At 65.3% G+C, this 25552-nt stretch overlaps 6 protein-coding genes across 6 annotated transcripts; 4 read left to right on the top strand and 2 right to left on the bottom strand.

Moving 5' to 3' along the window:
• Positions 1-849: 849 nt before the first annotated feature.
• On the top strand, positions 850-5385 carry LRFN1 (leucine rich repeat and fibronectin type III domain containing 1). The gene is made up of 4 exons (XM_040053870.2): positions 850-1018; positions 2015-2062; positions 2525-3899; positions 4410-5385. The coding sequence occupies exons 3-4, from the start codon at positions 2539-2541 to the stop codon at positions 4984-4986; spliced, it is 1938 nt and encodes a 645-aa protein (XP_039909804.1). The 5' UTR covers positions 850-1018; positions 2015-2062; positions 2525-2538; the 3' UTR covers positions 4987-5385.
• A 1377-nt stretch (positions 5386-6762) lies between these two features.
• SYCN (syncollin) lies at positions 6763-7196 on the top strand. The gene has a single exon (XM_040053877.1). The coding sequence runs from the start codon at positions 6763-6765 to the stop codon at positions 7168-7170; it is 408 nt and encodes a 135-aa protein (XP_039909811.1). The 3' UTR covers positions 7171-7196.
• Positions 7197-7689: 493 nt separating this feature from the next.
• PAK4 (p21 (RAC1) activated kinase 4) lies at positions 7690-16633 on the bottom strand. Its single transcript, XM_040053873.2, has 10 exons — positions 16503-16633; positions 16116-16176; positions 12205-12421; positions 10797-11318; positions 9816-10208; positions 9479-9612; positions 9270-9396; positions 9062-9187; positions 8519-8653; positions 7690-8446 (listed from the first exon to the last, which is right to left on the bottom strand). The coding sequence occupies exons 3-10, from the start codon at positions 12403-12405 to the stop codon at positions 8291-8293; spliced, it is 1794 nt and encodes a 597-aa protein (XP_039909807.1). The 5' UTR covers positions 12406-12421; positions 16116-16176; positions 16503-16633; the 3' UTR covers positions 7690-8290.
• Positions 16634-16856: 223 nt separating this feature from the next.
• On the top strand, positions 16857-17603 carry MRPS12 (mitochondrial ribosomal protein S12). Its single transcript, XM_040053874.1, has 2 exons — positions 16857-17035; positions 17112-17603. Exons 1-2 carry the CDS (start codon positions 16987-16989, stop codon positions 17492-17494), a joined length of 432 nt encoding a protein of 143 aa, XP_039909808.1. The 5' UTR covers positions 16857-16986; the 3' UTR covers positions 17495-17603.
• A 427-nt stretch (positions 17604-18030) lies between these two features.
• SARS2 (seryl-tRNA synthetase 2, mitochondrial) lies at positions 18031-21916 on the top strand. The gene is made up of 16 exons (XM_040053866.2): positions 18031-18279; positions 18408-18503; positions 18609-18638; positions 18713-18853; positions 18958-19012; positions 19256-19319; positions 19524-19629; positions 19736-19783; positions 19860-19968; positions 20392-20437; positions 20530-20617; positions 20691-20803; positions 20883-20976; positions 21271-21363; positions 21456-21521; positions 21596-21916. The coding sequence occupies exons 1-16, from the start codon at positions 18031-18033 to the stop codon at positions 21737-21739; spliced, it is 1542 nt and encodes a 513-aa protein (XP_039909800.1). The 3' UTR covers positions 21740-21916.
• A 138-nt stretch (positions 21917-22054) lies between these two features.
• On the bottom strand, positions 22055-24191 carry NFKBIB (NFKB inhibitor beta). The gene is made up of 6 exons (XM_040053867.2): positions 23968-24191; positions 23636-23741; positions 23111-23345; positions 22693-22781; positions 22355-22616; positions 22055-22225 (listed from the first exon to the last, which is right to left on the bottom strand). Exons 1-5 carry the CDS (start codon positions 24189-24191, stop codon positions 22365-22367), a joined length of 906 nt encoding a protein of 301 aa, XP_039909801.1. The 3' UTR covers positions 22055-22225; positions 22355-22364.
• Positions 24192-25552: the final 1361 nt, after the last annotated feature.

Genomic DNA, 25552 nt, shown 5'->3' on the forward strand with positions numbered 1-25552 from the left:
GTGTCCCCGGCCCCCTGTCCCCAAGTCCCAGAGTGCCCTTCCTGCGCGTGTCCAGCGCACCCCTGTGTCCGTGTGTCCGTGTGTCCGTGTGCCCATGTGGCCGTGTGGCCGTGTGTTCATCCCCGTGTATGTGTGTCCATCCCTGTGTCTGTCCGTGTGTCCATCCTTGCGTCCGTGTGTCCATCCCTGTTTGTCCGTGTGTCCATCCCTGTTTGTCCGTGTGTCCATCCTTGTTTGTCCGTGTGTCCATCCCTGTGTCCGTGTGTCCATCCTTCTGTCTGTCCGTGTGTCCGTGTGTCCATCCCTGTGTCTGAGCCTGTGTCCGTGTCTGTCCGTGTGTCCATCCCACCCCGTCCGTGTGTCCGCGCTCCCCCCGGCCCCGCCCCGGCCCCGCCCGGCCCCGCCCCGCCGGTTCTGCGGCTCCGAGCGGCGGCCGCGGCCTCTCCGGGGCCTCTCCGGGGCCTCTCCGGGGCGGCGGGTCCGGGGCTGCTCCGGGACCCCCGGCACCCTCATCCCGCCGGCCGCTGCCGGGGCCCTCCCGCGCCCCGGATCCATCCCGGATCCATCCCGGATCCCGCATCCATCCTCGAGCCATCCCCGCCTCCATCCCGGATCCATCCCCGCATCCATCCCGGATCCATCCCCGCATCCATCCCGGATCCATCCCGGTGTCCCCCTCCCGCCATCCCGGTCTCTCCCCCCCCAGCCCCATCCCGGTGATTCCCGACATTCCCCCCCCCATCGCCCCTCCCCATCCCCGGCGCAGCCGGGCCCGGTGCCCCCACCCCCATTCCCGGTTTTCCCTCTTTCCCGATTTCCCCCACTCCCATTCCCGTTTTCCCCCATTCCCGGTTTCCCTCATTCCCGGTTTCCCCCCCGCCATTCCCGGTTTTCCCCCGTTCCCGGTTTCCCCCCCGCCATTCCCGGTTTTCCCGATGCCCCCCCGGTAGGGCGAGGCCCGGCCCCCCCTCCCCCCCCGGAGCAGCGATGGGAGCGTCCGTGGGCTGAGCCCCCCCAGGTACCGGGGACTGGGGGGACTGGGAGGGACTGGGAGGGACTGGGATGTACTGGGATGTACTGGGATGTACTGGGTCTGTGTTGGCCTGCAGTGGGCCATGCTGCGCTGCACTTGGCCATACTGAGATATGCTGGGAGGTACTGGGATGTACTGGGAGGCACTGGGAGGCCCTGGGATGTACTGGGATGTACTGGGTGTTACTGGGTCTCTTTTGGCCTGCACTGGGCCATGCTGCGCTGCACTGGGCCATACTGGGATATACTGGGATGTACTGGACTCTGCTGGGCTGTGCTGTGTCCTTATCAGTCTGTCGTGGTTGTGCTGGGCCATACTGGGATCTGCTGGGATGTACTGGGCCATGCTGGTGTGTGCTGGGTAGTGCTGTCCTGTACTGGGTTATACCGGGCCATGCTGGGCTCTACTGGGTTGTACTGGGATGTACGGGGTTATACTGGATGTACTGGGTTGTACTGGACCATGCTGGGCTCTGCTGGGTTATACTGGGCCGTACTGGGCCATGCTTGGTGGTGCTGTACCATACCAGTCAGGACTGGGTATATAGTGGGCTGTGCTGTCCTGTACTGGTCCATGCTGGCTTGTACTGGGATGTACTGGGCCATACTGGGCTGTGCTGGGCCATGTTAACCTGCAATGGGCACTGTGGGGTGTGCGCAGGGGATACTGGGCTGAACTGGGCTGGACTGGGCTGAACTGGGCCGAACTGGGCTGGACTGGGCCATACTGGGGTATGTGGGGCCATGCTGGGCTGTACTGGGCTGCATGCTGCTGGACTGGTCTGTCCTGGTGGAAGTGAATCTGTACTGGTCTGTAATGGTCTGTACTGGTCCCTGTTTATAGATGTAAATCTGTACTGGCCTGTACTGGTCCATACTGGTGGATGTGGGTCTGTAATAGTTTGTACTGATGGATATGCAGCCCGTACTGGGCCGTGCTGGTCTGTGCTGGTCTGTACTGGCCTGTCCCCTGTCCCCACAGGCCCCGCGGTGACGCCTGGACAGGACCAATATGGAGCCCTGAGAGGAGGTAATGGGATCAGTGGGACAACTGGGATCACTGGGATCTCACTGGGATCTCACTGGGACCTCACTGGGACCGCTGTGATCTCACTGGGATCTCACTGGGATCTCACTGGAACCGCTGTGATCTCACTGGGATCTCACTGGGATCTCACTGGGACCTCACTGGGACCGCGGTGATCTCACTGGGATCTCATGGGGATCTCACTGGGGTCACTGGGATCCTGTGGTAGGCTGTGGGATCCAGCAGGACAGGCAGGATCTGCTGGGATCTGGCGTGACTTGAGAGGATCTCACGGGATCTCTTGGGGCAGGCTGGATCTTGGCACCCCCGGGGTCTCACGGAGCGAGTGGGATCCAGTGGGATCTGGTGGGATCCGGTGGGCTCTGCCAGCACCCAATGAGATCCCACGGGGCGCGTGGGGATCCGCAGGGATCTGGCCCCGCCGTGACTGTGGCTCCCCCGCAGGTGCGGCCGTGGGGATGGCGAAGCTGCTGGTGCCGCTGGTGGTGCTGGGGGCCGTGTCCGGGGCGGGGGTCCCGGTGTCGCCGCCGTCGCCGCGGTGTCCCCCGCGCTGCCTGTGCCCCGCGGCCGCGCCCAGCCCGACGCTGCTGTGCGCCCGCACGGGGCTGCTGGCCGTGCCGCCCAGCCTGGACCGCGGCGCCGTGGAGCTGCGACTGGCCGACAACTTCATCGGCGCCGTGGGCCGCGCCGACTTCGCCAACATGAGCAGCCTGGTGCACCTGACGCTGTCGCGGAATGGGCTGCGCCGCCTGGCCCCCGGCGCCTTCGCCGACCTGCGCGCCCTGCGCGCGCTGCACCTGGACGGGAACCGGCTGCCGGCGCTGAGCGGGCCGCAGCTGCGCGGGCTGGCCAGCCTGCGCCACCTCATCCTGGCCAACAACCAGCTGGCCGCCATCGACGCCGCCGCCTTCGCCGCCTTCGCCGCCACCGTGGAGGACCTGGACCTGTCGCACAACAACCTGCCGGCGCTGCCCTGGGACGCCGTGGCCGCCATGGGCAGCCTGGCCACGCTGACGCTGGACCACAACCTGCTGGAGCGGGTGCCGGCCGGCGCCGTGGCGCGGCTGCCGCGCCTGGCCCGGCTCGACCTCACGGCCAACCGGCTGCGGGCGCTGCCACCGGTGCCGGGGCCGCCGGGGCCAGCGCTGGCGGCCGGGGGGAACCCCCTGCACTGCAACTGCGAACTCCTGTGGCTGCGCCGCGTGGCTCAGCCGGGCCGCCTGGAGACCTGCGCCACGCCGGCGCCGCTGGCCGGGCGGCTGCTGGGCGCCGTGCCCGAGGAGGAGCTGACCTGCCGGGCCCCTGCCGTCACCGCCGCGGCCGCGCACCCGCCCGCCGTCACCGAGGGGCAGCCGCTGCGCCTGGGCTGCGCCGCCGTCGGGGACCCCCCGCCCGCGCTGCACTGGCTGGGCCCCGACGGGCGCGTGGTGCAGAACGGCTCCCGGCGCTCGGTGGGCGCCGACGGCTCCCTGGAGCTCCGCGTGGCCACGCTGCGGGACCACGGCGGCTTCACCTGCGTGGCCGCCAACGCCGCGGGCGAGGCGGCCGCGCGCGTCGACGTCGTGGTGGTGCCGCTGCCGGTGCCGCGGGCGCGGGACGGGGAGGCGGCGGTGGCGGCCGAGGCAGGGCCCGGCCCCTCGGATATGGCCCAGGCGGGCGGCAATGACACCTGGGGGGGGCCCGGGGAGCGGCGGGCGGTGGCGGCGGAGGTGACGGGGTCCTCGGCGCGCATCCGGTGGCTGCCGCAGCGCCACGTGCCCGGCGTGCGCATGGTGCAGATCCAGTACAACAGCTCGGCCGATGACGCCCTCGTCTACAGGTGGGGGCCGGGGGGGTGTCCCCGCGGGGCCGGGGTGGGCCTGGGAAGGGTCCGGGGAAGGTCTCGGTGGGTTTTGTGGGAGCCTTGTGGGGCTCCAGGGGTGGCTGGGAAGGGCCTGGGGTGTCCCACGGGGCTCTGGGGGGGAGCTCAGGTGGGTTTGGGGCGGTGCTGGGGGGGGCGGTGGGGTGAGGGGTTTGAAGAGGGTTTTGGGGGGTCCTAGGGGCTCTGGGGGGGGGAGCAGTCTGGGAGAGGTTTGTGTGTCCTGGAGTGTTCTGGGGGAAGATGTTGGGGTGCGTATCAGGGGAGGGGGGCCTGGGGTGGCTCTGAGGGGATGTGGGAGATATCCAGGGAACTCTGGATGTTTGGGGGGATTCAGGGGGGTCCCTGAGGGTCTCTGGCATGTCTTTTGAGGGGTCCTGGGCGTGTTTTTGGTTTCCTGCGGGGGTGGGGGGCAAAATGGGGGCGCCAGGGTCTCGCCCCCTCCCCGACTGCCCCTCGCCCCTTCCCCAGGTTGTTGCCCCCTTCCAGCCGCACCTTCGTGCTGCGGGACTTGGCCCCCGGGCGCCTGTACGAGCTCTGCGTGTCCACGCTGCGCGTGGTCGGGGACCCCCCCGCTGCCCCCCGCCCGCTCGGCTGCGTCTCCTTCGCCACAGCCGCCGCTCCCCCGGGCTGCGCCGCGCCCCCCCGGCCCCACTTCTTGGGGGGCACCGTCATCATCGTCATCGGCGCCGCCATCGCCGCCTCCGTGCTCGTATTCATCCTCATCCTCACGGCACGCTGGAAGGCGGCGGGGGCGCGGCGCCCCCCGCCCGCGCTCACCAGCGTCTGCTCCCAGACCAACGGCGGTCCCCGGCCCGCCGAGACCCCCGAGCTGCCCCCGCTGCCCCCGCTGCCCCCGCCCGCGGCCGGGGCTCCCGCGGCGGGGGGGGCGCGGGGGCTGTTCCCCAGCCACAGCTACCCCCGGCGGGCGCGGCCCCGGCGCCACGGGTCCCTCCCGCGGCTGGACGCGCCCGAGGGGAGCCCCCTGGGGCCCCCCCTGCGCCCCTCGTTCGGCAGCACCCACTGGATGCTGGAGAGCACCGTGTGAGGGGGGGAAGGAGGGAATTCCTCTCCCCCCTCGGCCCCCACTCCGGACCCCTCTTCGGCAGCACCCGCTGGGACCCTCCGGACCCTCCCCGGGACCCCCCTTCGGCGGCGGCTCCCCCGGGTGGTCCCGGGCCACCAAATGCAGTCCCGGAGGCTCTTGGGCGTTGGGGGGGGGGCGTCCTGGAAGCGCCAAAGCTCGCCCGGGTGCCCCCCCGGACCCATTGGGGCCCCCCCCGTGGGTGCCACCAGGTGCCATTGGGAACCCGCCAGGTGTCGTCCCCCGCCCCGCCCTGGGGGTACCTGTATGCAAACCTTTCCCCCTGAAAAACCCGCGTGGGGACCCCCGACATGGGCGGGCATCGCGACACCGCGTGGGGGCCGCGGCAGGGAGCGCCGGGGCCTCGGGTGCGCCCCGAACTGCGCGTGGCGTGTCCGGACACCTGCGGCCCCCCCCGCCCCCAAAAGCCGGACACTCGCCCGGCACCCGCGTGTGCCCCCCCCCGCCCCGAGATGCGCACTTGGGACTTGTGTGTGCGCCCCGACATTTGTGTGTCCCCCCCGCCCCACGCGCGTGCCCGGCCCGCCCCCCCCGCGGTGCCTTCGGCCGGGCCGGGGGGGCCCCGCGCACGCCCCCGACATCTCTGCACAGATGACACGAGACCTGCAGCCCCCCCCGAACCCCCCCCGTGGGGGGGGGGGGCAAAAGGGGGGGCCCCCCGGATGCCTGGGGACCCCCCCGTGTGTCCCCCCCCGTGGCCTCTGCCCCCCACCCCCCCAAATCGACCCGGGGGTTCCTATCTGGCTGGTCTGGATAACCCTGGGGGGGCTCCCCCAGCCCCCCCATTTCCCTCCCAGCCCCATTTCCCTCTCCCTAAATTGCTCCTCCCCATCTCCCCTCCCTCCCCAAAACGCCGCCCCCCCCCCACCAGCCGCCCCCTCGGGCCCCCCCGCAGTGTTTAACACGAGTTTTTACATTAAAAACCTGTGGCCCTCCCGGGGCAGAAACACGAGTGTGAATTTGGGGGGGCGGGTCCTGCTCGGTTTAGGGCTGGGCTCTGACTGGGGGGGGTCCCATCTGTCTTTTGGGGGGGTCTCTGCCCGGGACAGGGGATTTCATTTCCTGGGGGGGATCCCAGCCCCGTGTGAGCCTCTTCCACCCCGTCTGTCCCCCTCGGCCCCACAATGTGGGCGGGTCTGGGCTATGCTAATGAGGCAGCAATCCCCGCCCCTATGGTTGCCAGGGTGACCGTCGTAGGGAGCTCAGCAGGGCCAGGACGGATCGAGAATATGCAAATAGGGGGCGGAGACCTCTAGCAAAAGCCCCGGCTAATTATTCTCTCATTTGCATACAGAGCACCTGGGCCCCAGCCCAGCCTTGGGCCCTCCCCCTTCCCAAGGCCGTGGTGAGGCTGAGGGGCCTGGGGGGGTCACCTGTGCCCCTTCTCAGGTGTGTGGGGGGACAGAACACCTGGGGCCCTCCTGTGGGGGCTGCAGACTTTGGGGGACCCTCACCTGCTGTGTCGTCCCCTGGGGGGCAGAAGATTTGAGGGTCCCGGTGCCTCTCTTCTAGAGGCCGCGGCCAGGGGGATGTCCCTGCACAGCTGTGCCCCTTCCCACGGCAGGGGGTGTCTGCAGGCCTGGGGTCTCCACACCTGTGTCCCTTCCCAGGGAGCTGCCACGCACCTGGGTCCCCTCCCAGGCGGGCCCCACCCCTCGGCCTTGGGCCGGGCTATAACCGGACTGCGGTGGCCTCAGCTCGGCCTGGGAGGTCACAGAGATGGCATCAGCGCTGCTTGTGACGCTGGTGGCCGCAGTGGCCATGCTGGGCTGGGGGGTGCAGGCGCAGTGCCCCACGGCCGCCGACCTGCGCCCCGCCAACGGCACCCGGGTGTGCGCCCAGCTCTACACCGACGACAGCCCCTACTACGACCAGTGCTGCGCCGGGGACGTGCTGGTGGTGCCGCCGGACAGCGACGTGCCCTACATGCCCCGCGGGTGGCCCGGCCGCACCTCCTCCCTCGTGGTGGGCACCAAGTGTGAGCTCACCGTGTGGTCCAAGTCGGGCAAGAGGGGCAACTCGCGGAACTTCAAAGCCGGCGCGGTGCCGCGGCTGGAGGAGGTGCGCCGGGGGCTCTTCAGAAACTGGAACAACGCCATCAAGGCCTACTACTGCATCTGCAAGTGAGCGGCGGTGCGGGGCAGGGCACGGGGACGGGGCGGTGACACCAGGGAGCAGGAGGTGACACCAGGCAGCGTGGGTCAACACGAGCCAGCGTGGGTCTATGAAAGCCAGCGTGGGTCAACGTGGGTGAAGATGTGCCAGCGTGTGTCACGGCGAGTCGACGCGGGCCAGGACGAGTCAGCGTGGCTCAGGCCAAGCCGGGCCAAGCCGTGCCCAAACTGGCCAAGAGGTGCCAATGCGAGCCACGGTGAGCCTACACGAGCCGAGTCAGCGTGAGTCAGCCTTGGCCAAGATCCACCCTCGGGCCGAGCCATGCTGAGGACGTGACCCTCGGGGACCCTGCGTGTCCCCTGGGCTGACACAGCCGCGCCCCCCCCGCCCCCCGCGCAGCCAATAAAGGCCTGATGCAGCAGCAGCTCCTGCCCGGGGGTTCCTTTATGGGGGGCTGTCCCTGTGCCCCCCTACCCCATGGGGATGTGGGAGGTGCCCCCCCCCCAAAGAACCACACAGCACACGGGGGGGTCCAAAAGGACACGTGTAATTTGGGGGGGCCCCCGTGTCCCCCGGGCCCCCCCGTCCCGCGCGGTACAAAACCCGACCATATAAATATCACTTTGTTAAAAAACAAAACAGTGGGGGCAGGAGGGGAGTTCCGGGGGGAAGGAACCAATCAAAAAAAACCCCAAAATCAACAAAAACAGGTGAGGAGGGCCCGGGGTGGGGGGGACATGCCCCAAGTCAGTAGTGTGGTGTGGTGGGGAGAGAGAGGGCTGTAGTTTTGGGGACGCCCTCTCATGGAGGTGGAGGGGGGCCATACCCCAGTGCCCAAAGGGGGTAGAAAAGAGGGGTCTAAAAAAAAAAAAGAAAAGGGGGAAATGCCCCAAAATGGGTTCCAAAGGTGAGAAGGACCAGGATGGGCCCCTGCACCCCCAAATCTCTGAGATGAGAGCCACCCCTGCACCCCCCCCAAAATCTCTGCTGTGGGGTCCCCAGCTCAGTAGTACAGGTTGGGGGGCCGGCAACCCCCAGGAACATCCCAGTCCCACTCCAGTTCAGTTTGGGGGTGCTGCCGAGGAGAAGGAGCAGGAGGGGGCCAGGGGGTCCCCCCCAAGCAGGGGGGGTCTCACCGCAGCCGGTGCTGCCGCATGAGGGGCACGATGCAGGCGGGGGGGCCCGCCACACCCAGGAAGGGATGGCGGAGCAGCTCCGGGGCGCTCGCCCGCTGCGCCGGGTCCCGCACCAGCATCCGCTCCAGGAACCCCTTCAGGGACGGGGACACCTGTGGGGGACAAAGGGGGGCGTGAGAAACCCTCTGGGACTCCCCACAAAGGGGGGACTCCCCCTGAGTTACCTTGTGGCCATTCTTGAGCCGGGGGGGAAGGTTGTCTCGGATCAGCTTCATGGCTTTGAGGGGGGGCTCATTGAAATACGGGGGTTCCCCGTCCACCATCTCGATGACCATCACCCCCAGCGACCAGATGTCCACCTGTGGGGGGGCAGGGCCACCCCACAAATGAGGAGAAGGTTAGGGGGGAACCCCTTAAACCCACTCCGTGCTCCTCCTCCCAAATATACAGCATCCAGAATGGCAGGGTCTGGAGGGAAGGCCACTTGGAATCCCCCAAACCCACCCTAAACCCATCCCAAATCCATCCTGTGCTCCCCAAATCCACCCTGGGCACCCCTAAACCCATCCAAACCCACGCTGGGCACCCTTGAACCCATCCCAGCCTCCCCACAAGACACCTCAGGGGAGAGAAGGCAGGAGATGAAACCAGGCGGCCACATGCCCACCTCAGCCCCACTAAACCCCCACAAGCCCCCTGAAACCCACCATAAATACCTCCTACCACATCCCAGGACCCCCTAAACTGCCCCCAGCCCCCTGACCCACCTCTGGGCCATAGGGCAGGCGGGAGATGAGCTCGGGGGCCATCCAGTATGGAGTGCCCACCAGGGACTTGCGCCGCGGCACGTCCTTGTTCACTTGGGCACAGAACCCGAAATCGGAGAGTTTCACCTGTCAATGGGGCCAGGGCCGGTCGGGTCGGGATCCCAAAGGCTCCAGGGGAGGTTTGGGAGGGATTTCTGGGGGCTCCTACCCGCCCGTCATGCGTGAGGAGGATGGAGTCGCTCTTGATGTCGCGGTGGATGACACCCTGGGCGTGCAGCACGGCGAGCGCCCGCAGCACCGAGCGGCACACGGCCGCGATCTGCTCCTCCGACATCCTGGGGGATGGCCACGATGTCACCATCCTGCCACCTCTGCCACCGCCCCGTCCCCGCTGCCACCCCTGCTCCCCATGGTCACCTGGTGTGGGTGACGATGTCGGTCAGGGCGCCGCCCTCCAGGAACTCCATGACCACCCAGAGCTCGTCGCCCACCAGGTAACTGTTGTACATCTCAACCACGTTCTCGTGCTGGTGGTCCCGCATGATCACCACCTGGGGGGATGGGGACACGGGGGTGGGACCCTGGGACCGTCCCTGAGGGTCCCCAGGGCCTCGGGAGCTCTCTGGTGGGTCACCAAGAGGAGCTTTGAAGGGGTCCCGAGGGCCCCCTGAGGGGATCCAAGGGCTTCCTGAGGGGATCCAAGGTTCCCTCCCCAAGGGTCCCCAAGGCTCTCAAGGGCTGCCCCCACCCTGACCTCGTTGAAGAGCAGCTCCCGCCGCTGCTGCTTGCGCAGGTCCATCTTTTTGACGGCCACCAGCTTGCCGGAGCCGCGCACGGTGGCGATGCACACCACGCCCGTGGAGCCCTCGCCGATCTTGATGAAGTTGTCCAGATACGTGCGGGGGTCGCCGGGGTCCACCACCATCTGCAGCGCCGCCCGGAACTGCTCGTGGGACACGCGCTGGGGCCCCCCCGCCGGGGCGGGCGCGGGGCCGGGGGGACGCGGGGCCGGGGGCTCCGGGGCGGGAGGAGGCGGCTCCGGGGCTTTGGGGCGCGGGGGACCAGGGGCGTGGGAGGCTCCGGGAGCAGCAGTGGGGACTGGCCCGTTGGGGGTCACCTCTTGCGGGCGTCCCGGGCGGTGCTCGGCCTGTGGGTACAGCGGAGAGGGGCATCAGCCCCTGGAATTCCCATGGGAATGCTGGGGGCTGGCCGGCGCCAGGACCTCTGGACAGAAGCCAGAGGGAAGGGCTGAGTGAAAAAGAGGAAGAGGCTCTGGAATCATGGATGCAGCACCACAAAGGAAGCGTGGAGCCGGTGGCCTTCAGGACGGCCCGATTCCCATCAGGACAAGGGAAGCTGTGAGGAAGAGGAGCAGAGGAGCTACTTCCAAGGAGGAAGAGCAGAATGAGGAAGAGGAAACTGTTTTGGTGCTGAGCACGTAGTGCTGGGCAGGGAGGCAGTGGCCCCTGCACATCCCGATTCTGGGAAGCTGAGAGGAAGAGGAGCAGAGAGAGCTGCTTCTGAGGAAGAACAGGACAAGCACAGCAACAAGGAGGAAGCAGAAGAAGAGGAGGAAACCGCCACAGAACCAAGGATGCGACCCCGGGGAAGTAAGTTGCTGCTGATCCCAGCAGAGCATGGGAAGCCATGAGGAAGAGGAGCAGAGAACCCACTCCGGAAGAGGAAGAAGAGCAGGAAGAGAAGGATGAGGAAGGGCCTGGGGACACCCCTTTACCTGGGTAGAGCCCCCCCGGCCCGGGTCGGTGTCGGCACGGGGGTAGGTGTGGAAGGGGCGTCCGGGCGCCGTCTTCAGTCCCGCTCCGGGAGCACCGGGAACGCCGGGAATGTCGGGGGGCCGCAGGTCAGGCCCCGAGAGCGGGCGCTGCTCGCGGGGCGGGGGCCGCGGGGGCCCCTCTCCGGCCGAGCTGGATTTGGGGCGGCCCCCGGGGGGCTGGGGGTGAGGGTGGGGAGGCTCCCGCCCAGACCCAGCTTTGGGGTCCTCCCGGGAGCGGGACCGGGGGGGGCTCGGCTCCGGGCCCCCGCGGCGGCTCCTGCCGGACTCCGGGCGGGCGCGGGGGGGTCCTGGGGCCAGGCCGTTCTCCGGGGGGTGCCGGGAGGGGCAGGGGGGGCTGTCCCGGCGCAGGGAGTTGGAGCGGGACACGGACACGGCCTCCAGCTCATCCAGGAGCCACGCCAGGGCCCCGTCCCGGCCCCCGGGCGCCCCATCCTGGGTCCCTTTGGAGCCGCGCACGATGGGCTGTGGGAAGGGGGGAACACACGGGGAAAACGGGGGGAAAAAGGAACAAAAACAACAGAAAGATGATGTGGAATGCCTGCGTGGGGATGGTGGGGTGGGCAGAGGGAAGGGGACTTGGCTGGGGTGTCCTTCCGGGGAGGGTCCCAGATCCCAAAACGACCCTGAGCACCCCCAGGGATCGGGGTTCAGCCTCACTGGGAGGGTGCCAAAATATTGGAGGGTTTGATGGGGTGGGAACTGTGGAACATGGAACTGAGGTGGGAACGGGTGGATGCGGGAATGGGGGACTTTAACAATTGGGAACACACACAATAGGGAAGAGGTCAGGTGAGAATGACCCTGAGTTTCTGTGGGCTGGGCTGGTTCCAGGTGTGGGGAAGGATCTCACCGGGGGGTCCCTGTCCTGGGGGACTCAATTGTCACCTCCCTGCCCCAAGGCCCCCAAATTCCTCCCAGTCTGACCCCAAAGAGCGCCCAGGATCCCCTTACACACTCCGACACTCCAAATTTCCCGAAACCCATCCCACGGACTGAACGAGCCCCCACCTCCTTTCTCCCTGCCTCGTGATCCCAAAATTCCCCGGTCCATGACCTGCCCAGTTTGTGTTTTTGGGAGGTAGGAAAGCGCTGGTGACCCAGCTCCCACCCCCTGACCCCCAAGTTCGGCTTTTTGAGCCGCAAGAGTGGTCGGCAACCCCTTACCTGCTCCATAACCCCTGGATATTGAACCATCCCAAGATTCCCTTGTTCCAAGCCCCCCAAACTGCCCCCAGTTCACCCCCAAAGGGCACCACCCAGAACCCCGTTACCTCCTCCAAGACCCCAACCCCAGAACGGCAGCCTGGCCACGCCCTCCCAAATTCCCGGCGCTTCCGGCTCCCCGCACCTTGTGCGCCCCGCGGATGGCGGTGATGCAGGCGGGGTCCACCAGGGGTTTGGGGCGCCGGGCGGACTCCTCGAGCAGCCCCTGCCACTGGCGGGGCAGCCCCGTGAAGCGCTGCTCCGAGGGGTCGTACCCCGTGTGCACCCGGTGCTCAAAGTTGGACGGCGCCGAGATCTCCACCCGCTTCTTCTTCTTGGAGAACATGGCCCGGGACGTGCTCCTGGCAACGGGACCGGGACACAAAACCCCCGAGTTAGGGTGAGGGAGATGGGAACTCCCTGAAATCCAGCGTTACAATGGGGAATGTCCCTGGGAATGGGACCAGTGCCCAAATCCTTTCATTAGAATGAAATAAATTGGAAATGTTGTTGGGATGGACGGGATCAGCCCCGAAAATCCACTGTTGGAATGATTTTTAACCATCCGTTGACCACTTTCGTCCAACATCCCCCACTTTCATGTAATTACTTCCCAGTTTTCCCCAAGTTCAAGCTTGGAAACACCAGGAGCACCAGAAATTCTCTCTTGGCAGTGGGATTGATTAATTGGCTACCTCACCTGGACCAACAAACAGGTTTAAAACACCTCAAAAAGCCACAGAGATCCGCTTTTCCTGGGATCGCAGCGCCAGGATCAGCGCTCTGGGGCACAATCCGAGGGTTTGGCTGATTTCATTCCCTGTTTTCCTGGCAGTTTCCAGGCCCGGAATGAGCTGAGCTGCAAGGGTTTTGGGAATGTGATCCCAGTGGGGCAGTGAATCCTACTGGGAATGGCCCCAAAATCCTGTGGATCCTGGGCGGGCCCATTTTTCCCACCTGCACTGCTTTTCCTGGACCCAATTTTCTGCTGTTTCCTCCCTTTTTTTTCTAGCTCCTTGGCTCAATCCCATTTTCCAGGCTCCAGAATCCCACCGCTTCCAAGGTTTTCTCGCTGTTTTTCCCCATCTTGAAGGTTTTCTTCTTAAATCAACGATCCATTACGAAGATTTTCTCCTCTTCCACTTTGACCTTAGCCAAAAACTGTCACAATTCTGTTTATTCCCCATTTTCCCTGCTCATCCCAGGCTGATCCCTCCTTCCACCTTCCCAGGACGCTGCTGGGATCCTCCCTGGATTGCCTAAATCCCATTCTCAGAGATGGAAAATTCTCCAGGTGTGGGGAAATTGCAGCTGAATTTGGAGTGGGAAGATTAAAATCGGCTGCATTTGGGCTTTTCCTGCTGGGAATTCAATGGGAAATATCTGAGGAACCCCCAGGTCAGCCAGAACGTCAGGGAGGTGCAGTATCCTGGGGCTCTGAACACCAAATTCACAGGATTTCACCCCAAAAAACCTTTTTTTTTTTTTTTTTTTTTTTTTTTTTTTTTTTGAGAAGGATGGGGAAAAACTGGCAGCACTTGGCAGGGGCAGAAGGGTCCTGAAGAATTCCAGAGGGTGGGATGGGGGCCCGGAGGGGGTGAATGTATTCCTCAGCCCTTCCCAGGTTGCATTCCTGGGATCCCAGCGGGGTTTAATTAGTTACCAATTAACAAGGAACCGAGTCGACACAGCGGCACTTAGGCCGTGTCCTGGTGGTAACCGTGCTGGCAGCTTTGGGATGAAAAAGAAAGGGAAAATTAAAGGGAAAAAAAAGGCTGCACGGAGGCGCTTCATGCCTTCCTGTAAAGCCCAAATCCAGGAAAATCAGAAGCTACTCGCAGGACAGTGTCCAGGAAGACACTGAAATGGGATTTTTCAGCAAATTCCAGGATTTTCAGACCAGAGCCAGGCGAATCTCAGGAAAATAAATGCCCAGGGTGGCATCACGGCGTTCCAGATGCGGTGTTTGGCTTTGTCCCGCTTCCCAAATTCCAACATTCCCATTATTTTCCCTCATGTGGAGCTGGTCCATCTATCCCATCTCTCCTCTTCACCCCAATTTGCTCCACTTTCCCTTAAATTGCAAGTGAGCCCCCATGGAACCGGAGAGTCCTGGGAAGATGGGGAGAGCTCAGAGGGAGAGCCGGAGTGGATCCCAAGGGATCTCAGAGGGATTCTCAAGGAATCCCTGCTTTTGAGCCTTCCTGGGATCCCTGTGGGGACACGGTGAGAAAAATCTGTCCAGAAGAAAAACTCACCTCATATTCCCACTGCTAATTCCTGTTTTTCTTTCCCCCTAAAGTTCCCTGAATCCTGAACTCATGCTGGGTTTGAGCCTTTTGGGAGGAAGAGGGAAGATGCAAAGTCTCCACTGGAAAATCCCTGAGCTGGTTTACTCCTTTGAGGGAATTATTTTCCTGGTGTCATCTGGAACAGGAACACTCCAAAACCTCCAAATCCACATCTTCCATGAGAAACTTCCACCTCCAGGGCCCCCGGCGGGAGTTCGGGATCCTTGGGAAGCAGCTCCTTGAGGGGACAGATCAAAGCGTCCCGAAAACTCCTGGAATCGTGGCAGAATCGGCGAGAGTGCGTTCTCCTGCCCCGCACGGGCGATCCTGACAAATCCCGGAGCTCCCCGTGTGCCGGATCCTGCTGGGAGCACCTGGGGGCTGCTCCGGTGGGTCACACCCCCGGGCTGGAATCCCGGGATTCCCGCTCACATTCCCGGGAAAGGGAGGCCAGGAGGGCCGGAGTGCTCCGGCCGGGAAAGGCGGGTTGGACTGGCCCAGCTGGATCTGCCAGAGGAGGAGGAGGAAGAGGAAGAGGAGGAGGAGGAAGAGGAGGAGAAGTGGCGGCCTTTGCCCGGAGGAATCCCGGAATCCCAGGAATCCGGCGACCCACGAGGAGCCTCCAAAGCTCACCCAGACAAGAAAAATCCAAGAAGGGAACCAGGAGATCTGAGTTCCTGGGAGAAGGGGACTGACCGCTCAAAGCTTCCATGATCATCGGGAAAACCAGGACGGGAGAGAAGGCGGAGAGCAGGGAAAGGAGGAAGGAGTGGGAGAAGGAGAACCAGGGAAGGGGAGAAGAAGGAAAAAAGTGTAAAACAAAGAGGGAAAAGAGGAATTCTGGTGGAAACCAGCTCTTTTCTTGCAGCAGGAAGTTTCCCTGGGGCTGGAAGTGCAGGGAGAGGGAGGGAGAAAAGTCAGGAATCTCTGGCTCGGGGCAAAGGAAGCGGTAATAAATGACGATCCAATTAATCAGTAAGGATCCCATCCATCCATAACGATCCATTTCATCAAAATCCAGGAAAACAGAAAATCCCTCCTGGGCCTGGTTTGGGAACACCTCCAGAAAATCCAGATATTCCTCCCAGGGCTCCAGGGAACCCAGCTTTTATCCCATGGGAATGAACAAATTAAAAGATTCATGAAAGCCACAGGCCGGAATATCCTTTGAATTTCTTCCTGGAAAATCCGGAGAAATTCCTGCTCGTACTGCAGCCGTTACTGAGACGTTGGTGACCAAACTCTCACCTTCTACCCCCAAACCCCAACAGGGAATGGCGGGAGAGGGAAGTTTTTGGCTATTTCCAGACGATTGCTGGATCTTTGCCACATCTGGATAAACCAAATTTCCACTTGCTTCCAAGCCGACCGCAGATCAGTCCCTCTACCCCACCATTACTTATTTGAAAATTCACTAAATTACAGGGAAAACACAACTATAAGCCCAAATACAGACTGGCTGGATTTTCTGACTTTTTTCTCCTTTTCCGTTGAGGAATAGCGACAGGAACAAAAAAACAATGGGGATGGCGATCTCCCCTTCCCAATGTGCCAAAACTAGGGAGAAACGCTGTTTTTGAGGAGTTAGGACAATTCCTGAGGAATCCCAGTGCCTCTCTGGCTAGGAGTTCCTAACCCAAACCCACAGGAAACCCTGGAAAAATCCATCCCAGGGCTCTGGGGCTGCATGGGAGCATGGGGAGGAGACCCCCATATCCCCGTGGGTTAAGAAATTCTGGGTATTAATTGCGGATCTGTTTCCTACCTTCCACGAAGGGAAAACCTTCCTTCCTCAGCTCCGCACTCCGGGTCCTCCGGGAAAGGTGCTGCACGGGAGAACGGCATTCCCTCAGGAGCACCCCAGACCTCCTCTTTTGGGGTGTTTTTAGGCCGGGGGGCGGTTAGATCCATATCCCGATTCTCTCCGAGAATTCCAGGGTTTCCCAAGGCTGTTGCTGCCGCCCCCCCCCGCCCCGTGATTTGGGGACCCACATATTGCCCCCAAGCCGAACCCCTAGCTCCCCGCCGCCATCACCACAGAATTCCTTGGCTCTGGGAGCGGGGGGGGGTCTCCAAACCCCAGGAACCCCCGAAATCCCCAAATTCCTCCCGAGCGCCCTCAGCCCCACCCCCGAGCCCCCTCAGGCCTCACTCGGCCGCCGCCGCCTCCGCCGCCATGTTGGGATCAAGACACATCCGGGTCCTCCCACGCCCGCGTCGCCGCGGCGACAGGCCACGCCCCCGAGGCGAGCCAAATCTGGGCAAGGAGCGGAGCGCGGGGAGCCAAACACGGACGACAGGCGCGGCCTGGGGCGCGGCGGAGCAGAATATGGGAGGAGAACGCGCTTTAAGGCGGGGTTTGGGGCGGGGGTCTAAGACGGAAGTGGTTGCTGAAGGGGCGGGTCTCCAGCTTCTCCAGCGATCAGGGCGGGATTAAGCGGATTCTGACCAATCTCCGCACGAAGCACGGAGATCGCCATCTGCACTATCCAATCGCAGCGCGGCGCGCTCGGATCCGGTAAGATGGCAGCGCACTGAGGGGAACGTGGGGGATCCCGTCCCGCCGCTGCCCCCTGGTCCCCGGTGCCCTTCCCCAGGAAGTTCTCACCGTGCGTTCTCCCCTCAGAGACTCGGAAATGTCGCTCCGCGCCGTGCTCAGGGCTGCCGCCTCGCTGCCCCGCTGCAGTGCGTAACTGACCCCTCCCCGCCAAAACTCGCCGCCCCCCAAACACCCTGACCCCTCTTCGTGTCCCCTCCGCAGGTCCGGGGCTGCTCCTCCCGTCGCCGCCGCCCCCTCCTCCAACCGCCGCCATGGCTACGCTGAACCAGATGCACCGTCAGGGCCGGCCTGCGCCCCCTCCCCGCAAACCGGGGCCCACGCTGGGCCGTCCCCAGATCAAGGGGGTGGTGCTGAAGAACCTGATCCGAAAGCCCAAGAAGCCGAACTCGGCGAACCGCCGGTGCGTGCGCGTGCGGCTCAGCACCGGCCGCGAGGTCATCGCCTTCGTGCCCGGCGAGGGCCACAACCTGCAGGAGCATCACATCGTGCTGGTGCAGGGTGGGCGCACCCAGGACCTTCCCGGCATCAAACTCACCGTGGTGCGCGGAAAGTACGACTGCGCCCACGTGCAGGCGAAGAAATGAGGGGGGATCTTGGGATGGGGGTCCTGGGAACGTGCCCAGCCTAGGATGAGGGTCCCTAGGCGGGGACGCGCTGGGCCTGGGTGTTGTTTGGATTAAAAGCTGGCGGTGATGTGGGTTGTGCTGTGGAGTGATGCTGGACGGGGTACTGGGAAGGGTCGTGGGGAGACTGGAGGCACTGGGAAGAAGCTTTTGGGGGCAGTGGATGGGGTGCTGAGCGCACTGGGAAGCGGCTCTGAGGGCACGAGGGAGGGCGGGGAAGCCCTGGGAAGAGTCCGGAGACGGATCTGGCCACTCGAAGCTCAGGGTACTGGGCGGGGGAGGCACACTGTGGAGGTCACTGGGGGGGGGGTCACTGGGGAGCTCATAGGGGTCACTGTGGGGGGGTCACGGAGGTCACCAAACCGGGAGCGCTGCGGGTCTGAGGCGGTGGGCGTGGTCGGGCCGCGAGAGGGCGTGGCAAAGCTCCCCGGGGGAGGTGCGGTCCGCGCGCGTGCCGGGCTCCGCCCCCGGCTCCTCCTCCGGCGGCGGTGCCCAAGATGGCGGCGCGGCGGGCGCTGCTGGCGGCGGGGCGCGCGGCGGGCGGGCGGCGCGGGGCCGCGGGGACCGCTCCCGGCCCGGGTCCCGCTTCCGCTCCCGGGGCCGGGGCCGGGGCGGGGCGGAGCCGCCTGTACGAGCACGTGCGGGAGGGGCTGAGCGCGCGGCCCCAGCTCGACGTGACCGCGCTCAGCGAGCGCGAGGTGGAGCAGCGGCGCGGGCCCCTGGGAGGCGCCGCGCTCCGGGAGATCGTGAGTGGCGGGAACCGGGTGGGCGGTGCCTGCGGGGGCGCGGTTATACGGGAGAGCGGGGGCATTGACCCTTCCCGCTTGGGCGTGGCCGGGCGCCCACCTGAGCCACGCCCCGGGCACGCCGTCAGGTGCGGACGTGGTGGCGGCTGGGGAAGGTTCGGGATGGCATCGCCCGGCTGGAGGCCGAGAAGGGGCGTGTGGCCCAGGGGGTCCGCGAGATCATGGTGAGACTCCCCCCGGGCACCCTCAGTTCCTCCTTGTACCCCCGAAGTCTCCACTCGGCTCCCCCTGGGACCCCCCAGGACCTACTGACTCCTTTTCCTCCCCAGGCCTCCCACGACAAGGCGTCGGCCAAGACGGTAGGAATGGAACTTGGGGGGCTCGGGGGGGAATCCTGGCCCCCCCCCGCCCCCTCACGGCCGCCCTCCGTCAGCTCCCGGAATTGGCAGCATTGCGGGAGAGGGGCCGGAGCCTCCGGGGGCAGCTGCGGCTGCTCGAGGCCGAGGAGTCTGACCTGGAGCAGAGATATTACTTGGGGGCCTTGCAGCTGCCCAACAGAACCCACCCTGCTGTGGTGAGGCCCCAAAAATGCCCCCGAAATCCCCCCGACACACCCTCTGGCCTGTGGGGATTTGGGACTTCCTTGGCTCCCCTAAACTCTCCCTTGTGCCCCCCCAGCCTGTTGGGGACCAGAGTCAGGCTCGGCTGCTCGAGGTGGTTGGTGAGAAGCCAGGTGAGGGGTGGGGGGTGTTTTGGGGAGGTTTTTTGTTGGTGGGGGGAGGAGTAGAAGGGTCCTTGGGGGAAAAATGAAGGGTCTGGGAGTGATGGGGAATCTGTGGCTGAGTGAGGAACGATTTGGGGGGGGAAAGGAGGGTCTGGGGTGGTTTGGATGGCCTCAGGGTTATGGAGAGTTTGAGGGAAGGTTTGGGGTGACAAATGTGACAAAAGTGACAAAGGGTCCCCATCCCTTCCCCAGTGTTTGATTTCAAGCCAAAGGGACACCTGGAGCTGGGGGAGGAGCTGGGCATCATCCGGCAAAGGTGAGCAACAGCTGGATGGGGGACACACCTGTCTCACACCTGTCCATGCAGGGTGGTGGGTGACCCCAGATCCCACACCTGTTCACACCTGTCCATGCAGGGTGGGGGGTGTCCCCAGATCCCACACCTGTCCCACACCTGTTCACACCTGTCCATGCAAGGTGGGGGGTGTCCCCAGATCCCACACCTGTCCCACCCGTGCAGGCGCCTGTCCCACGTGTCGGGCCATCGCTCCTATTACCTGTGTGGGGCTGGGGCCCTGCTCCAGCACGCCCTTGTCACCTTCACCTTGCAGAAGCTGCTCAGCAAGGTAGGGAGGGGACCTGGGAGCAATCCAGGGAGGGTCTGGGGGGGATCCAGGGACGCTCGGGGGGCACCCAGGGGCATCGGGGTCTCCTGACCTCCCTTTTCCCCAGGGTTTCCTGCCCATGACGGTGCCAGACCTCCTGCGAGGAGCCATTTTTGTGAGTGACCCCCTGAGCCCCCTGAGCCTCCTCCCCGGCACCTCTGTGATCCCGGGTGACTCCCTGTGCCCCCCAGGAGGGCTGTGGGGTCCAGCCCAGCGCCACCCCCTCCCCAGTTTACACCATTGACCCTGCACGCTTCGAGGATCTGTGCCTGGCTGGGACCTCGGAGGTGGGAATTGCAGGTAGGAAATGGGGAAAAATGGAGGGAAATTGAGAGAACCTGGGTGGAGAAGTGGGGTGCAGGAGAACTAGGTGGAGATCGGGGGAAAAATATGACTGAAAGTGGGGAAAATCAGGGGAGAATGTGAGGAAAATGGCAGAAGAAGGGGGGGAAAAGAGGCAGCAATAGGCAGAGAACAAGAGAAAAATAGGGAAGAAACAGGGAAAGAAGTAGAGGAAACTGGAGGAAAACACACCAGGGGAAAAAATGGGTGGAAAACCAGCAGGAGAATGAGAAAATAAGCAAAAAAGGGGGAGGAAAGGCAGGAAAACCAGGAGGAAAGCAGGGAAAAAAAAAAAGGGGGGGGGGGGGGAAGGGGAAACAGTAAAAGTGGAGAAAGAGGGGCACAGATGGATTTGGAGGTCACCCTATGCTCCCCATCCAGGGTATTTCATGGACCATGCAGTGCAGCTGCAGGACCTGCCTGTCAGGTACCGGGGGGTTGTGTCCCCAGGGATCCCACTCCTATTTCCTCTGAGGGGAACTGTTTTGGGGACCCCCCCTGAGCTGCATCCCCCACCAGGGTCGTGTGTTCCAGCACCTGCTACCGCACGGAGACCGACACGGGCCGGGAGCCCTGGGGGCTCTACCGTGTCCACCAGTTCACCAAGGTACTGGTAGCACTGGGAGACCCCTGGGGAGGAACAGGCGCGGGGCTCACCTCCTGCGCCTCCCCCCTGGAAGGTGGAGATGTTCGGGGTGACGGCGGCCGAGCGCGGGACAGAGAGCGAGGAGCTGCTGGACGAGTTCCTGGGGCTCCAGAAAGAGATTTTCTCAGAGCTGGGGCTCCATTACCGGTGAGGGGGATTTGGGGGGGGTCCCTCCAATCCGTAGGACCCCAAAAACCCTCCTAACTATCCCCCTTGGCCCTGCCAGTGTCCTGGACATGCCCACGGAGGAGCTGGGGCTTCCCGCCTACCGCAAGTTCGACATTGAGGCCTGGATGCCTGGACGGGGCAAATTTGGGGAGGTGAGAGGGGGTCTGGGACCCCAATAATTCAGGGAGAGCCCAAATAACTTGGAGAGAACCCTGATAATTGGGGGAGAGCCTCAGTAATTCGGGGAGAATCCAAAAAATTCTGAGAGAACCCCAAAAGTTTAGAGGTGCCCAGGGTGATGCCTCCCTCACCTCATTAATGGCCCCCCTTTATTCCTACCCTTGTTGCCAGATCAGGACCCCCCATTTTGGGGGGGTCCCTGGAGTGGAGGAGGGAGGGGTGCCCAGAACCTGAGCCCTCTGCCCCCACTCCTCCATCCCCTGCAGATTTCTAGCGCTTCCAACTGCACGGATTACCAGAGCCGGCGGCTGAACATCATGTACAGCGGGGAGGGGGGCCGGCTGTGCCACGCCCACACAGTGAGTAACCCCCCCCCAAAATCCCTGGGGGATCCCCAAAACCCTGGCGGCGGGGTCCCCGTGCCCCCTGAGCTCGTGTTCCCCCGCCTCAGGTGAACGGAACCGCCTGTGCTGTGTCCCGGATGCTCATAGCACTCCTCGAGTGCAACCAGCTCCCGGTAAGTGTTTGGGGGGGGTCCTGCGGGGGCCTGGGGGCTCAGGGGGGGCTCACCCCACCCCTGTGACCCCCCAGGATGGCCGTGTCCGTGTGCCCCCGGTGCTGCAGCCGCTGGTGGGGCAGGAGGTGCTGGCCCGGCCCCCCACCCCCCTCCTGCGCTACATCGGCCCCAACCAGCCTGGTGGGGGCCCCCCCAAAATGGAGGGGCGGGGGCCCTGAGGTGGGGAGGGGTCCCCATGGAGGAGGCAGAGCCAGGGCTGGGCTCAGATGGAGCTGGGACATCGTGGGATGGACACGCAGGACACTGGACACAGGGGACACGTGACAACCCCACCCAGTGCGTCTCACCTATGTCACCATGGTGACAAATCCCGGGAATAAAACCTGGAAATCCTCCCTTGTCACAGCTGTGTCCTTGGCTCCACGGGTGCCCTGGGGACACAGGTCTCCCCCAGCGTCTCACTTGTCCCCCACACTCACGGCTGTCCCTCACTCACACAGGTGTCCCCCCATGGTCACAGGTGTGTCCTTGGCTCTGAGTGCAGCCTCCACTTTATTTCCCAGCGCCCCCTGCAGCCCCTGGGGCTCTCCTGGGATTTTGGGGGGTGGGGGGACATCTTCAGGGGGTCCCCCCGGCTGGGGCGGGTAGGGGGACCCTCAGGCAGGGCAGCGGCTGCTGTTGATGATGATGTCATCATACTCGTCCTGGACAGGGAGAGAGGTTTGGGGGGAGCTTGGAAGGGTTTGGGGGCCCTCCCTGGAGCCCCCCCGGTCATCCTGGGCTACCCCAGGGGGCAACTGTTAGGCCGGGGGAGGTAGTGGTCACTGACTGACCTCACTGTCCTCAGCCCTGCCCTCGCTGTCGCTGCTGTCGCTGCTGTCGCTGCTGTCGCTGCTGGGGGGGGTCGTGGGCCCCGAAGCGGCGCAGGAGCGCGGGCAGGCGGGGGTCGGGGCGGCGCCGGGCGCTGTACAGGGGGGTGAACCCCGAGAAGGTGCGGGGGTCTGGCTGTGCCCCGGCCCGCAGGAGGCACTCGGCCACCTCGGGGCTCTGGGCCTCCACAGCCAAGTGCAGGGGGCTGCGGCCACAGCTTGGCTCCTGGGGGGGCACGGCGGGGTCAGTGGCGGCGGGCACCCCTCCAGCCCCATCTCTGGTTTCTTTTGGGGGCACCCACCGGCCAGTCGGGGTCGGCGCCGGCATGGAGCAGGAGCTGCACCAGCTCTGGGTCCTGGCGCAGGACGGCCACGTGCAGCGGGGTGTAACCTGTGGGGGGAAATGGGTGCCGGGGGGGCCCAAAGCCATGTCTGAGCATATGGGACCCATCCTGCGACCATCCCCGCCCCCCCCCCCCCCCACGTCGCCCCTCCCCCACAGAGCCGTGTTTCCCCCAAAACGCGTCAATCACAAACCTGTGTGACATGCCCTGAAATGTGTCCCCATCCCCAAAATCACGTCCTTCCCCCCTCCCCCGAAAAACCGTGACCCCCTCAAAACCACGATAAGCCCAAAGCCACCCACCTGATCACCCAAAACCGTCGTCGTGCCCCCCCTCCTCCCACCCCGCAAAAACCGCGTCCCCCCTGCCCTCGCACCGTCGTAGTTGACGCTGTCCAGCTGCGCCCGCCGCTCCTCCTCCTCCTTCCGGGGGTCCCGGGGGTCGGGGGGCCCCCCCAGCAGGGCGCGGGCGCAGGCGGGGTGACCCTCGCGACAGGCGAGGTGCAGGGGGGTGTGACCGCCCCGCTCCCGCACGGCTACGCCCGCGCCCGCCGCCCGCAGCCGCCGCACGGCCCCGGCCAGCCCCAGCACCACGGCGATGTGCAGCGCGCTCTGGGGGCGAGCCGGGGTCAAACCGCCCCGAAATCATTACCCCAAAAACTGCGCCCCTGCCCCAGCGCGATGTGCAGATTACTCTGGAGGGTGCGGGGTGGGTCAAAACTGCGGGGTCAAGCCCCACCCAAAATTTTCACATAGACACCCCCTCTGCGGCTGCAGCCCACTTTGACCCCAAGCCTCCACTCTCTCCCCTCCCGCCCCCCCAGCTCCTCGCTGCGGAGAATTGGGGTGGTCCCGGGATCCCCAGCCCCTCCGAGGCCCCCAAATTTCTCCTCCTCCCGCACCTGCCCCAGGTCGTTCTGCAGGTCGAGGTAGGGCGAGCGCTCCGTGTGTCGCAGGATGGTCTCCAGGAATTCCTCGTGCTCGTGGATCACGGCCAGGTGAAGGGCCCTGAGGGGTGGGCACGGGCTGGGCGGGGGTGTTCTGACACCCCCAGACCCACCGGGGAGTCCCCAGAGAAGCGCGGGAGGGCGGCAGTGGTGGGTTATTGAGGGACACCCGCGGGGGTCGCACCGGAACCCGGGAAGAGGCAGGACCGCGACCCCCCCAATCCCCGAGCGCGCGTAGGGGTCCCGCCCGGAGCCGGGGAGGATCTCTTGTCCCTCCCCGCCCTCACGTGTCGCCGTCCTCGGTGACGAAGCTCAGGACGTGCCGCAGCCAGGCCGCGGGGTCGGCCAGAGGCTCGGGGGACTCCGCTCCGGGGCTGGCGGTCAGCGGCGGCCCCAGCGGCCCGTCGCCCAGCGAGCCCAGCCCGCTGTCGCACCACTCGTCGCCGTCGGGCCGCTTTGCGTCGCCGGGGGCCGCCGGGGCCGCGGGGGCCGCGGGGGCCGCGGCCGCCATCGCCGGGGCCGCCTCAGGCCGCGGCCGCCATCGCTGAGCGGGGAATCCCCTCCCCGGCGCGTGCCGGGACCCGTAGTCCCCGCGCACGCTTCCGGGTGTCCAGCCAATCAGCAGCGCGCGTCTGGCCGCGCCTGCTTCCCCCCCCGCGAACCGGAGCCGCCGCGGGCAGGCGGGGCCCGTCGGGGGGCGTGGTGCGCGCAGGCCGCGCCATGGCGGACCCGGACAGCACCGGGAGCGGCGGGGCCGGGACGGGCCCGGGGGGTGGAGCTCCCGCTCCCCCCGCCCCCGCCGGTGACCCCTCCGCTGTCCCCGGAGTTCCCCATGCCCGCGAGGAGCGGGCAGAGCAGGACGCCGAGTGTCCGGTAACGCCCCCGGCGTTCCCTCGGTCCCCGCCCCGATGAACGCCCCCGACACCCCGCTGACCCCTCGCGTTCCTCCCCGCAGGTCTCGGACCCCGATCCGGGCGCCTCGGCCGACGCTGACAGTGGGTGTGGGGGCGCCGGGGTCCCGCGGCCGCGGGGGGACCCGGGCTGGGCGTTTGGGGACACTTCTAGGGACATCATGGGGCCTTTGGAGAGCTTTCGGGGGCTTTTGGGGACCCTTTGTACACCCTTATTGGCCTTGGGGGATATTTCTGTGATAGGGCGGTTGGAATAGGACATTTCGGGACACTCTGGGTTTCTCGGGGGTGTTTTGGGGTTACTTAAGGGATTTTGGTCGACATTTCTGGGGCCTTTGGGGACTGTGTGATGTCCCCGCAGTGGAGCTGCTGCGGACGCTCCTGTCCCGGACTCTGGGGCTCGGGAGGGACAAACCGGAGCCGGTGCTGGACGAGCTGAGCCTGCCGGGCGTGAGCCGCTTCCTGAAGAGTGACCGCTGTAGGGACACCGGGAACGGGGGTGGGACCGGGAATGGGGGTGGGCCCGGGCCCGGGCCGCTTCCTGACGAGTGACCGCTGTGGGGACACCGGGAGCGGGGCGGGGACGGAAACGGGGATGGGGAGGAACCAAGAACGCTGGGGGTGGCAGCGGCAAAATGGAGTGTGGCGGGGGGGCAGCGGGAACGGTGTGGATCTGGGGGTGCACCGCGGGGGGGAAGAGGCAGTTTTGTGGTTCTTGAGGGCGAATTTGAGTTTCACCCCGTGTCCCTCCCCAGGTAAGAACATCGTGTGCATGGTGGGCGCTGGGATCTCCACCTGTGAGTGCTCTTTGTGTTTGGGGGGGGGGGCGGCGCTGGGGCACACCCGGGGCAGGTCCTGACCCTCCAAACCTCCCCCAGCCGCCGGGATCCCCGACTTTCGCTCCCCTGGCACCGGGCTCTACTCCAACCTGCAGAGCTATGACCTCCCTTACCCTGAGGCC

Source organism: Hirundo rustica (genome assembly GCF_015227805.2).
Source record: "Hirundo rustica isolate bHirRus1 chromosome 39 unlocalized genomic scaffold, bHirRus1.pri.v3 SUPER_39_unloc_1, whole genome shotgun sequence".
Taxonomy (NCBI): domain Eukaryota; kingdom Metazoa; phylum Chordata; class Aves; order Passeriformes; family Hirundinidae; genus Hirundo; species Hirundo rustica.

Coding starts and splice junctions, on each gene's coding strand:
- NFKBIB (XM_040053867.2), bottom strand. CDS start 24,191: ATGGCGGCCGCGGCCCCCGCGGCCCCCGCGGCCCCGGCGGCCCCCGGC. Junction 22,782..23,110: donor GGACAGCGTCAACTACGACG/GTGCGAGGGCAG, acceptor TTCCCCCCACAG/GTTACACCCCGCTGCACGTG. Junction 22,617..22,692: donor GCGCCGACCCCGACTGGCCG/GTGGGTGCCCCC, acceptor GTGCCCCCCCAG/GAGCCAAGCTGTGGCCGCAG.
- PAK4 (XM_040053873.2), bottom strand. CDS start 12,405: ATGTTCTCCAAGAAGAAGAAGCGGGTGGAGATCTCGGCGCCGTCCAAC. Junction 9,188..9,269: donor TCCTCACGCATGACGGGCGG/GTAGGAGCCCCC, acceptor CCCCATTGACAG/GTGAAACTCTCCGATTTCGG. Junction 8,447..8,518: donor GGCTCAAGAATGGCCACAAG/GTAACTCAGGGG, acceptor TGTCCCCCACAG/GTGTCCCCGTCCCTGAAGGG.
- LRFN1 (XM_040053870.2), top strand. CDS start 2,539: ATGGCGAAGCTGCTGGTGCCGCTGGTGGTGCTGGGGGCCGTGTCCGGG. Junction 3,900..4,409: donor GATGACGCCCTCGTCTACAG/GTGGGGGCCGGG, acceptor CCCCTTCCCCAG/GTTGTTGCCCCCTTCCAGCC.
- MRPS12 (XM_040053874.1), top strand. CDS start 16,987: ATGTCGCTCCGCGCCGTGCTCAGGGCTGCCGCCTCGCTGCCCCGCTGC. Junction 17,036..17,111: donor CGCCTCGCTGCCCCGCTGCA/GTGCGTAACTGA, acceptor TCCCCTCCGCAG/GTCCGGGGCTGCTCCTCCCG.
- SYCN (XM_040053877.1), top strand. CDS start 6,763: ATGGCATCAGCGCTGCTTGTGACGCTGGTGGCCGCAGTGGCCATGCTG.
- SARS2 (XM_040053866.2), top strand. CDS start 18,031: ATGGCGGCGCGGCGGGCGCTGCTGGCGGCGGGGCGCGCGGCGGGCGGG. Junction 19,784..19,859: donor TCCTGCGAGGAGCCATTTTT/GTGAGTGACCCC, acceptor TGTGCCCCCCAG/GAGGGCTGTGGGGTCCAGCC. Junction 20,804..20,882: donor GAGCTGGGGCTCCATTACCG/GTGAGGGGGATT, acceptor TGGCCCTGCCAG/TGTCCTGGACATGCCCACGG.